The sequence below is a fragment of the Haplochromis burtoni genome, unplaced genomic scaffold (genome assembly GCF_018398535.1).
Source record: "Haplochromis burtoni strain Fernald_Lab_line unplaced genomic scaffold, NCSU_Asbu1 Contig_222, whole genome shotgun sequence".
NCBI lineage: Eukaryota > Metazoa > Chordata > Actinopteri > Cichliformes > Cichlidae > Haplochromis > Haplochromis burtoni.
The window spans coordinates 987495-999831 of NW_024582583.1; the positions used below are offsets into that span (position 1 = coordinate 987495).

Sequence of the window (12337 nt, forward strand, 5' to 3'; positions counted from 1 at the left end):
TTACTTGAAAAAAGTAATCAGATTACAGTAACGCGTTACAAGTACAAGTTACTGCCCATCTCTGGTCACGAGTGACTAAAGGTCCTTTAATGGGGAAGTGCAGTGCCAAAATCAGTGAGGGCCAACTCAGACCTCCCAGATGGGACTCTGCTTTTCCCAAAGGTTTGATCATTCAATGCTGTCCGATGACTCAGTAACAACTTTAATATCTGGACATACAGTCAGGGTTAGAGTGGGTACCTAGAGTTTCTAGGGTCGCCTCTGTGAGTCCTCAAACATAGTGGGTGGTTTAGCAGTGCCTTCCCTTTAAATCCATGTTTTCCTTTAGGATGGTGTTCTTCTCGGAGCGGTGGGCGCCTATGACTGGAATGGTGCCGTGCTGAAAGAAAGCAAACACGGGAAAGTTGTTCCACCGAAATCATCCTACCAGGATGAGTTTCCAGAGGAGCTGAAGAACCATGCAGCCTATCTGGGTAATATTGATATAAAGTGTACAATATGATATGTGATATACCAGCCTGTAGTCTGTGGGTCTTCAGAAGGAATGGTGAGCACAGGGGTTGTATAGCTGCGATACATGAGATCACTCTAAGGCTATGCCCTCTATGATGTCATACAGATTCAGTAGTAGAAATAAAACATGATAAACTGACTGTTTAGAGCAGTCTGAAGTGTGTGTTTGGCCCATTCTGGTCACATTACTAGAAACTTTAGTCAGGTTTAATGGGAACATCCCCCTTTGGAACAGGAAACATATGACAGGAAATAAGAAAATGCAGAGTCGGTCTACTTTAAGCTTTCTTACCTTGGAAGAATCCGAGGAAATAGGTTTAACAAAATGGAACGGTCAATGTGTGCACGTCAAACGAATCAGTTTTTCATCTTCTTTCAGGCTACTCGGTGGGTTCACTCATTTCATCCCGCGGCTCTCAGCTTTATGTAGCTGGAGCTCCAAGATTCAACCACACTGGAAAGGTGATCATATTCACCCTGAAGAACAGTGGAGACCTGACCATCTGGCATGCACTGCTGGGAGAGCAGGTGTGTTTTAATCCACTGTGACCATATTTGAATGAATCAAACCTGGTGGACATTCAGGTTTCTCTTCCTTGGTGTAATATCTTGTTTCGTTTCTATGGTTTATTTGTGTTTTTGTCTAGATTGGGTCATACTTTGGCAGTGAGTTGCTATCGATGGACATTGACAGTGACGGACAGACTGATGTCCTCCTGGTGGCAGCACCCATGTACTACAGCCATGGCTGGGAGAGAGGCAAGGTTTACATCTACTCTGTTACACCGCAGGTATAAAAACCACGTACTGCTACAAAGGAGCAACCAATTTCTCTGTAACTGTCATTATAGCAGAAGACGTTGTCACAAGATGATAACCCCACACAAGAGTCATGGACAAATTATGAGACAAAAGGTCCAGTGCACAGATTGGTAAAAGTACCTCAACCCCACTGACAGCTTTATCTAGTTTTATCTCTTCAGGTTCTCAAAAAAGAAGGCAGGCAGACTTCTTTAGGCTCAAACCTAAAGGTGTCCAGCTGTCTTCTTTTTCAAGCTCTTAAAACTAGCATGACCTGGATGACTGAGAGCCACAGAGGTTCAACTGGTGGTCAGTTTGCTGGTTTTCGTGATTATTTTGAGTTTCTCTCTCCTCCTGATTGGTTTCTGTGTCGTTTTGAATGTTTTTCACTTGTTTTAAAACGGTGAAAAAGAGTTGCAGAATTATCTGTCGCTTTGTGATTGTTTGTTGGACTGACCTTCCAACAACAAATGTGAACTATGACTTCAAACAGAGCCTTGTTCATGCCCCAGCTGTGTGCTGTTAGGCCTGTTCAGTAATCTGTCCACGACTGGATTGAAATTACTTTTATAAATGAAACCTTGATTAATAAAGAACAAAACCTGAACCAAAGAATGTTTTGTTTCTGTCCAGACGTCGTTTGTCCTGCAGGGGGTGCTGGAAGTGTCTGACCACTCCCAAAACTCCCGTCTGGGCTCAGCGTTGGCTCAGGTACCTGACATGAATGGAGACGGGTTCAAAGAGCTTGTTGTGGGAGCACCACTGGAGGATGACCACCAGGGGACAGTCTACGTCTTCCATGGCAAAGACAAAACCATCCAGCTTCAGTACAGACAGGTAACCAGTCCGGATGCTAAGGGACCTTAGCTGGAAGAGATAATGCAGCATCAGAGAGCCCAGAGAGTTTTAATCTTCTCTCGTTTTGCTTCTCCAGCGTCTGCCTGCGGCTGGTTTTTCTGCAGGTCTTCAGTATTTTGGCCAAAGCCTTCATGGCGTCTTGGACATCAATGCAGACGGACTTGTCGACCTCGCAGTGGGAGCGCTGGGAGCTGCTGTCATTGTCTGGTCAGAGCCTCATTCATAAACTGACAGATGATTTGACCCTGTAAGGCTGGAAAAACAAATCAAATCGGCGTTCTTTCTAAAGGCCAGCAGGGGGCGACTCCTCTGAAGTCTGGCTGTAGAAGTTTATGAGAAAATGAGCCTCCAGCTCACTTAAATACTGACCTAAACACTTGTGATGAGGTTAAGCTTTAATGACTGTGTTCAAAGCATCTTCAACACAACATGATGTCTTTTCAGTAAACAAGGGTCAGAAAGCAGGGGATAATTTAGGGCGTGGCTAACTTGTGTTTGACAAGTCACCTCCCAATAGGTGTTTTTTCCTTCTGACAAACTCAGGCCCTCAGATTGCAACAACCTCATACAGGCTCAAAGTTACAGCAACCAGACTCACGATGAGTCACCACCACCTATGAGGGATCAATGTGGTCCATAGGAAACTATAGACAGACTCTTCCTATCAGATTGGAGGGCATTGCACTCACTGAGGAGTCTTTGTGAAACCAAACCCTAGTTTAAGTACATCCAGTAAAACAGAGTTATGCGGTACCTGACTCTCCACAGTTTGGAACTCCAATACGCACAAACACTCATAATAAGCATGCTTCATCCCTGCAGGTCTCGTGGTGTGGTGCAGATTCAGGCTAAACTAACCTTTGAACCCGAGAAGGTCAACATCTTTAACAAGGACTGCCAGCGAGGAGGGAAGGAGGTCACCTGCATGTCCGTGATCGTCTGTCTGAGTCTGGACTTCAGGACAAAGACCAGGACGAAGACCAGGAAAGATGTTGGTAGGAGTACACAAACATGTCCGCTTATTCACCTGCGTGGGATTTGATCACCACACTGAAAGGTCCTGCCTCAGGTTCAGGCACGTTTTCCTCAGAAATGACATTTAAATCAATCTCAAATGAGCTTTTGAATCAAATCAAAAAACTGGATCCACACATAGAGTTCAAAGATCCAGAAACATTATTATCACTTTGACCCTCTGATTGAAGGAGAGGTCAGAGGTCAAATGTGACATATTTCAAATGCAGTGGTACTTTCTATATGTTGACAACACACAGCACAGTTGTAATGATTATAGTTTCTAAGTTCTGAGGATTTTTGTTAACTTTCCACTGACAAATCATGAAGGCGACCTTGAAGATCTCGGTGGATGGAAGTCAAAGTTTAATGGATTGTTGACATGACCCCGCTCTACACCTCGACACCACTAGTTCCCTCACCGGAGGTAACCATGGTGCATCATCTTATCTCTGGAACCTGGCCCACAGGAGACGCAGCACCCATCTGAGAGGAAAATGTACATCCTAGGACTTGTGCCTAGAGACCTGAGCCTAGCAGCAAAGCTGGACGAGGTCCAGGGGTGAAGGAGAAGATGACTTTGAGCGGGAGGTTGGCGTGATTCTGTCTTTAGTGTTTGTTATGAGTTACAAATCGCTTCCTTCTGTTTTTACATCTGGCAGCATTCACACTTTCCTGGAAATGAGGTCGGCCGCTAACAAAAGCCAAATTTGTGTCCGAAGGAAAAAGGTAGCAGCTAATCTGCTGTTGTGATGTCACAGTATGAGATCATCCTGGAAGAGCTCATCAGTCTCTCTCTGAACCGGCCGAGTTCACGTGTCATTCAAAAGAAGAGAAATATGAATTCTTCTTCTTCTGCTAACAGCTGTGCAGCGTTGCAGCTGAGTGGACGCAGCTGTTTTCTGTCTGTGTGGAGGGAAGCTTGTCGTGGTCGCAGAGGCCCGCGCTGTTGTCGTGTCTCTGTGTGTAACCAGCTCCAGATGTTTGGGCCGGCTGCATGGAAACCTCCCTAACATGCTAACGCCAGCCAGCTGTTTAACTGTGTCGCTGCTTCTCTCTCCGTCACCTCAGACCTTCTTCACGTCTCCCTCTCCTCGAGCTCCTTATTGCCCACCCGCCTCCCTAAGCGTCCAGCCTGGATTGGACGTTACAGAAACACGAATACGAGCGTGGCTCAACAGATCGAAGATCTGAGCCACAGGCTGAACCTCTGTTTGATTGGACCAAATATCGACCCGTTTTTGTCAGTGTGGACGTGGCGTTTCTGACACCAGCTGAGCAGCAGCTTACCTCGGCTCTCCGTGCTCTCATAAATCAAACTCAGTTGTTAAACAGATGAACACGAGCTCTGCAGTTACACTGTAGGCTGCTGCATCCAGCAACTAATAAGGACGCAGGAAATGCGTCACTTCATTACTGTAGATCAAGCACTAAGAAGTAGTTGCTGTATTTTACGCGTGCGTTGCTATTATGAAAGTTTCTAAAGGCTCTCAGACTGAAGAACAGTTTGGCTGCATGCAGTTTCAGACATTAGCTGCACACGGAGATGAAGAACACACACCGGCAACGTGTTTGTGAAAGCTCACGAAGGTCCAGATAACGGACTGACACCAGCTGCATTGTCAACATATTTCTTTATTAGGATCTGCTTTAGTTTAGCCTGAAAGCACGACGAGTCCCGGACATAAAAACAAACATCAGCACAGCACTGAAACTTCAGTAATACAACCACACCCGAGTTCAACCTTCACAGGTATTGTTTTGATGACTTAATGAAGAACCTGAATCAGACCCAGGATCAGGGAGAGGCAGCTACCTGCTAGTTTGCAGGATCCAGATTCTTACTCTGGATGGCATTACCTTGGCCTCCAGTAACACTGTGAGGAACCTTGGAGTCATGTTTGACCAGGACATGTCCTTCAACGCACATATTAAACAAATATGTAAGACTGCGTTCTTCCATTTGTGCAACATCTCTAAAGTTAGAAATATCCTGTCTCAGAGTGACGCTGAAAAACTAGTTCATGCATTTATTACTTCCAGGCTGGACGACTGTAATTCATTATTATCAGGAAGTCCTAAAAACTCCCTGAAAGCCTTCAGCTGATCCAAAATGCTGCAGCAAGAGTCCTGACAGGGACTAGAAAGAGAGCAGATTTCTCCTGTTTTGGCTTCCTGTTAAATCCAGAATTCAAAATCCTGCTGCTCACATACAAGGTCTTAAATAATCAGGCCCCATCTTATCTTAATGACCTTGTAGTACCATATCACCCTATTAGAGCACTTGGCTCTCGCTCTGCAGGCCTACTTGTTGTTCCTAGAGTATTTAAAAGTAGAATGGGAGGCAGAGCCTTCAGTTTTCAGGCCCCTCTTCTGTGGAACCAGCTTCCAGTTTGGATTCAGGAGACAGACACTATCTCTACTTTCAAGATCAGGCTTCAAACTTTCCTTTTTGCTAAAGCATATAGTTAGGGCTGGACCAGGTGATCCCCTCTTGTCCCTCCCAACGTGTTTATATTACACAATTTCTTTTATTTTTCATGGTCACTATGTGTTCTCTTCTGCCCCTCCCTAATCTTGAGTTCTCCCTCCCCAGTGTTGCTAAGTGGTGACCATTGATAAGCATCTGACTGTTGTGGTTTTCTCCCTAACACTGTAGGTTCTTTACTTTCATATAAAGTACCTTTGAGGCGACTGCTGAATGAATATTACAGTGTACAGTTCCCTCTTTACAGGAAGCTGTAAAGCTGGTACTTGATTATGTTGTGAAACAATAGTCGGTGGACTTGTTTCTAATTTATTCCAAAACATTTTTGGAAGCATAAGTGGAGCAGTTCGGACTAACGACTATAAAAGATGACATCACTTCCTTTCATATCCTCTGAAGGACCTGTAAAAGTCTGCTCTCTTTGTATTTACAGTCTCATTGTGCCACATTAAGCCTCTGTTTCAGCTCACATTTTCCTTCTCCTCTTCAGCGGTCTGGTACAGTCTGCTGTTGGATGAGAGGCGTTTCCCTCCCCGGGCAGTGCTGGACGAATCGGATCGACAGCAGCCCCGAAGTTTGTTTCTGCAGACAGGAAGTCAGATATGCAAACGCCTTGGCTTCTCCGTCCAGGTCAGAAACAGCCCGGGCACAATCACGGTCAAATGATTCCCATTAGGTGTGAGTCCTTAAACAAATGTAATACGACAAACAGGAGACGACAGATTACGGGCGTCCCATAGTTGTCGTCCTGGAGACAGGATTGCAGAACCCAGACGAGGGGCCGGTGTTGGACCCGGACTGGCAGAGCACCCAAAGAACCGAGGTGAGAGCTTCGAACACGGGTTTGAACTGCCTGATTAGCTTCAGAGCAGAGAAATATTTTTTGCACAGAACACTTTTTATAAAGTGAAAAAAGGTAAGAAAGAAGTTGTTGTTCAGAGCAGACCAGAGTCAGCTTCTCTGAGATGTATTTTTCTGATGGGAAGATGATAATCTGAAAGCTTTGGATTTACTGGTCAATCTTTAACCCGCCCTTGTGGTCACGATCTGGGTAACAGCCTGAAGTATGAGGTCAGCTCCTCTGAGTTTCCTCTGAAAGGTGAAGAGTTCAGACATCCTGACGGAGCTGGAAGTTGGCTCCAACTTCATGTCAAGAGGAGCCAGTTCAGGGACGTTGGGCAACTAATCAGGCTCTTCCCTGGAGGGCGGGGTACATTTAGAATTGCTAGATATCTGTTATACATACATACATACATACATACATACATACTAATAATACCACGACACAACAACACACACCACAACACACCACACACACCAAAAGACCAACACAAAGTGATGCACATGAGAGAAGGGAGGTGGAACGAACATACATGATTCCAAACATTGTTTTACAAATAAATAACTGCAAAGTGGGGTGTGCGTAATTATTCAGCCCCCTGAGTCAATACTTTGTAGAACCAGCTTTTGCTGCAGTTCCAGCTGCCAGTCTTTTAGGGTCTGTCTCTACCAGCTTTGCACATCTACAGACTGAATCTTTGCCCATTCTTCTTTGAAACAGCTCCAGCTCAGTCAGATTAGATGGACAGCGTTTATGAACAGCAGCTTTCAGATCTTGCCACAGATTCTGGATTGGATTTAGACAGCAGACAAGTGAGGGATAAAGTTATTGAATAATTACGCACACCCCACTTTGCAGTTATTTATTTGTAAAACATGTTTGGAATCATGTCTGATTTTCGTTCCACTTCTCACGTGTGCACCACTTTGTGTTGGTCTTTCATGTGGAATTCCAATAACACTGATTCATGTTTGTGGCTGTAATGTGACAAAATGTGGGAAAGTTCAAGGGGCCGAATACTTTTGTAAGCCTGTCGTCTGTACTGGAAGTATCTCAGAATTCTCCCTTCAGTGTTTATGTCCTGCAACAAATGGATAAATGCGTTAATCATCTGTTTTTCCCTGTAGATTCACTTCTGGAACGGATGTGAGCAGGAAGACACCTGCGTTCCTGACCTCATCCTCCATAGTCACACGGACCTGATGAGTGCTCAGTGAGTAACCCGGTCTCCACTAAACTAATCTCTCACATCTATCCGTGTAAATTATTAAGAGACTGGTAATTATTTCTTTGCTTCACCTGTAGGCAGTTCTGTAGGTCGAACCGATGGGCTGCCAGCTCCATCTGCAGCCACCAGGGGGCGCCTGAGAGGCAGCCGTTTGTCGTGGAGTCCGAGCGAAGGAGGATGGTGGTGTTCGCCCGACTGGAGAACCAGGGAGAGAACGCATACGGAGCTGCCATCCACATCTCCACCTCCTCCAACCTGATCTTCTCCAGCCTCTTAGTGAAGGTACTCAAACTTTCTGTCCTCATCCTAAAAAGGTCAAAGTGCATGCTGGATTCATGTTATGCCGCCTCTTCCCTCAGGACCAATCAGATATCCAGATTGAGTGTTCCTCTGAGGACAGACTGGCGACCCAGAGGATCTGCAACATCAGCGCGCCATTCATGAAGTCGCTGTCTCAGGTAGGGCAGCGCTATTTTCATTCAAATGATGATTTTGGGATGAAAAAAGGATCGACCACCTGCAGTTTCCTCATTGGTTATTATTGTTGCCCTGATACAACAGCCCTTTGTTTAGGGTGATGGAGCTTCTTCTTCCTCCTAAATATGTGGACAGGTTTGAACATCACAGATAAACAGGTTATTAGCTCATCATACCGCTGTTATACAGCCAGACTAATAACAGTGATTAAACTGGGCAGAAATATGCTGCCAATGATAGCTGCTGACTAAAATCCTTCATTACCTTAACGAGTGTCCCTGTAAACATGACCGTGATCCCCACCCCTCACTGTGAGGCCCCTCAGGGCTGCTGTGTGAATAAGACTGAGCTGGAGATTATTTCCAGCTTCCTGTTAAAAAGGCTCCGGCTGCTGGTTGGGGGGAGAACACAGCCGGAGGGAAAACGGGTTCAGCCGCAGACGACGACAGGCTGCAGTGGAAAATAAAATAAATAAAAAACAGAAAACAAAGAAGCTTCACATGATGATGTGATGGAGCAGACATTTAACGTTCTGACTAAAATGTTCTAATTAAGGATGTTAGGCCAGGAGAAGGAGACGATTAAATGTTTTTGAGCCTGAGAGGATGAATTTGCACCTGCTCCTTTCCTGTCCAGGTAACTTTCAATGTGGAGTTTGAGTTCAGCCGCTACATCTTCCTGGATTACGTACATGTGGTCATGGTAACTACCAGGTAAGACAACTGAACATGTGTAATGTGATGTCACAGAAGTAAATCACGATTATTATTTTCTGTCCTCTGACGAGATTTTATACAACAATATTAAGGAGAACCAAAACTCCATCCTGTGATTCACAGGGTAGGATCGGGGCGATCGGGGTGCGATCGGGATAGGATCGGGGTTATCGGGGTAGGATCGGGGCGATCGGGGTAGGATGAGCTGTTTGACCTCAGAGAGGTAAACTTAGTGGTACCGCTGTGTTCTGGGACCTCCTTGTGTCATGAGTCGCTGTGCGGCAGGAAGGAGTTGGACCCAAAATGCAGGCACTCAGGCACGAGGTTTAAACACGAAGAACTCGCTTTATTTGCTGGCAGGAAAAAGTCATACAAACGTAAACTAAACCCACAGAGAGACACAGGGAGATCCACACAGCATGAGGGGCGACGCGACACTGACTCAGAGAAACACAGGGTTTAAATACACTGGGAAGTAACGAGGGGAATGAGACACAGAAGGAGGGCACAGCTGGGAGAAATCAGGACTGACGAGACAAGCAAAGCAGGACACATTCACATAAGACACGGACCTTCAAAGTAAAACAGGAAGTATGACACAGAGATGCGAACTTGACACAGTGGAGACAGCAACTAAGAAACACAGAGACATAAACCATAAGGCAGAGGACTCTAAGAACCGAGAGACACAGAGGGGAACTCAACATGCAGACAGAACAGAGGGGACACATGAAGGGCAAGGGATCGAAACTAGAAACCATAGAATAACTCACACAAGTACGATAATACAAACATCACAAAGAACTAAACATGCTGGGTCAGGAGACCCAGGACCCTGACACCTTGACGTCCGTTGGGGAGAACATCATGAAGAATAGATATGAAATGAGACAGCTGGAGTGGAGGTGGGTTGCAGAGAGGCTGACAGCAGCAGCAGGTGAAAGCAGCCTAAAATATGATTATCAGGGTCCTGAGTAGGAATGTGCGAACCAAATGAGAAGCGTGTGGAACACAGGGAATCACTGCAAAGCTGCAGGGAAGCAGCTGCTGACGGAATCAGCTCATCGGGAACAGGTGAGATGAAGAGTGTACATCTGAACCTGACGAGGACGGGCAGACACAGAAAACTGACAACCTAAATATAGCAGGAGAAATGTGTGAGCAGTATATTTTTAACTGACGTGTTATTGTAATCAGTCTTTATCTTATTTATTGTAACATTTATTATATGATATTTTATATAATATTTTATTATATCAATACTATTCTGATTAGGTCGTATTTTAACCGTAGCACAGAGATGTAAGTAACTAGCTAGTTCTTCGTGGTCAATGACAAATAATTATTTAATCCCTGATCCAGTTTCATAAAACATCAGCTGGGAATCTGCGCCGTGTTCATTAAAGAGGAAAGGATGAGGTTATGCGAGTCTTCTGCCCTGACTGCTGCAGGATTAGATTAAAAGTTATGGATGGATTTGCGTGAAAGTGTTCCCAGAGGTAGCGAAGTGATCAACTTTTGGAGTCGATTAACATCTGGATCTGGATCCAGGAATTTCCAGAAGGATCGTTTATGGCTGCGAGACAGGAGACCAGGTGAATTCCTACCTGAGCGTGTGTGATGGTGTTTTGGTGATTACTCACAGATGAATCCAGATCCAGGGACTCGGGTATCGCTGTTCAGCTTCATGAAGCAGAAGAAATTACAAGAAAACCGATGATATGATTTAAAGACGGAAACAGTAAAACATTAAACAGACGATAAAAACTTGATTTTAAGAAACCCAGTCCATACAGGTTTGGTTTCTAAATGTTTTGTTTAAAGGAGGAAAGAGGAAGTTTGCTCCAAATAAAAGAATCACTTCCTGTGGGAGGTTTGACTGTGATGGCGAAGGCTCGATGATTGGTGCGACCAAAGAAACACCTGGATGCATCTGATTGGTCAGATGGAGCCAGATGTATGTCATAATTTATGGACACGTGGTGGGACGAGCGCGATTCTCTCCTGCTCATCTTGGACAAAGTTTAAACCTTTCATTTATTTTGGTGGTAACACAGCCTGGAGTGTTTGGTTGAGTATTTGTCGGTAAATATAAATAAAATTCTTTGAATTATTTGTAATCACAGATTAATTATGCTCTTCGCCGTGGGCTGTATTGTAAAGTGTTACCGTTGAACTTTCAAGCTTTCGTCCTTTTAAGCGTGCTTATCTGTGTGTTACTCAGTGAGGGGGACGAGGGTTACCCGGACGACAACACCAATGACATCTTCCTCCCCCTGAAATACCAAACCGAGCTCCTCTTCACCAGGTGGCTGAAGCTTTTGAGCTTTTTGTGATTTGAAAGTTTAAAAAGTTGCACGTGCGCATTCAGAAGAGTTCACGTGTGTCTGCTTTCTTCCTTCTCTGGACAGAGACCCCTACCCTCCTCGTTTTGTAATCAGAGCTGACTCCTCCTCCTCTTCGTCCTGGGACCAATCAGACAGCAGCTCTCACACCTTCAACCTCTCCTATTACGTGAGTGAAACAAACTGTTGCAGATGTTTGCAGATGTTTGCTCATAAAGACGTTCTGATGCGGTTCTCCCGTGTGTGCAGATCCAGAACCTGGGCCTGTTCTCGGTGCAGGGCGTCCTGTTCGGGGCTGATATCTGGGCTGTGACCATGAGAGGAAACCAGCTGCTGAACATTACGGACGTCAGCATCGAACAGGTGACGCTGGAAATCTTTGTGCTGTGGTTATCTCTGTTCACCGACGCTGCAGGAACAGATGGCTCGCTTGAATGAGCCTTCCCCGTACTTTCAGGTTTTACCCTTAATGAAGGATTAAATCGATTTAAAATGAAACTCCCGCCTTTGTTGCTGCAAAGCCCTCAGCTTTCACTGTACAGGCATCACTTATTCACTAAACTGTGAGGAGCGTGAGTGACAGCAGCGCCGCCTGCCTGTCACATATCTACTGCAAACGGAGGGTTTCTCTTTTTCTGTCCTGTCGCCGTGTTTCTGACTTACTGTGCTCAGCTGCTTTTTTAATGTTTTGGCCCAGATTGGCGAAGCAGCAATTAGAGCTAGAGGTTACCATTATAACGGAGTCCTCCTCTTCCTCCCAGCAGGCAGCGGGATCCCACTGCACACTGCCTCACGTTAGAATGAGCAGTCCTGTCACACCTGAGGATCTGACTCACCTGTCACAGCTGGTAAGGCTGAAGGAGCCTGTTAGTCAGGATAACAGTGGAGTTAAACAGCAGTGTTTCACAGAGTGTGTGTGTGTGTGTGTGTGTGTGTGTGTGTGTGTGTGTGTGTGTGTGTGTGTGTGTGTGAGACAGAGAGAGAGAGAGAGTCACAGAGAGAGAGAAAGAGAGAGAGAGAGAGCCTCTTTATGGGATGATCCCATTGTGTGTGTGT

General features: G+C 45.4%; 1 protein-coding gene across 2 annotated transcripts in view; it reads left to right on the forward strand.

Annotated features, from left to right (window-relative positions):
- LOC102304087 (integrin alpha-11) overlaps positions 1-12337 on the forward strand; it is a 48467-nt gene that overhangs the window by 33653 nt on the left and 2477 nt on the right. Inside the window, exons 11-26 of one of the 2 annotated variants that reach the window (XM_005936972.2) lie at positions 329-473; positions 893-1041; positions 1161-1304; positions 1948-2151; positions 2249-2379; positions 2995-3167; positions 6165-6304; positions 6387-6497; positions 7643-7728; positions 7821-8025; positions 8103-8201; positions 8857-8933; positions 11161-11244; positions 11348-11450; positions 11531-11644; positions 12043-12129. In XM_005936972.2, the coding sequence (XP_005937034.1) occupies positions 329-473; positions 893-1041; positions 1161-1304; positions 1948-2151; positions 2249-2379; positions 2995-3167; positions 6165-6304; positions 6387-6497; positions 7643-7728; positions 7821-8025; positions 8103-8201; positions 8857-8933; positions 11161-11244; positions 11348-11450; positions 11531-11644; positions 12043-12129 (2052 nt within the window). The remainder of the gene's footprint in view (positions 1-328; positions 474-892; positions 1042-1160; positions 1305-1947; positions 2152-2248; positions 2380-2994; positions 3168-6164; positions 6305-6386; positions 6498-7642; positions 7729-7820; positions 8026-8102; positions 8202-8856; positions 8934-11160; positions 11245-11347; positions 11451-11530; positions 11645-12042; positions 12130-12337) is intronic. The other variant, XM_014338298.2, reaches the window with a different exon arrangement.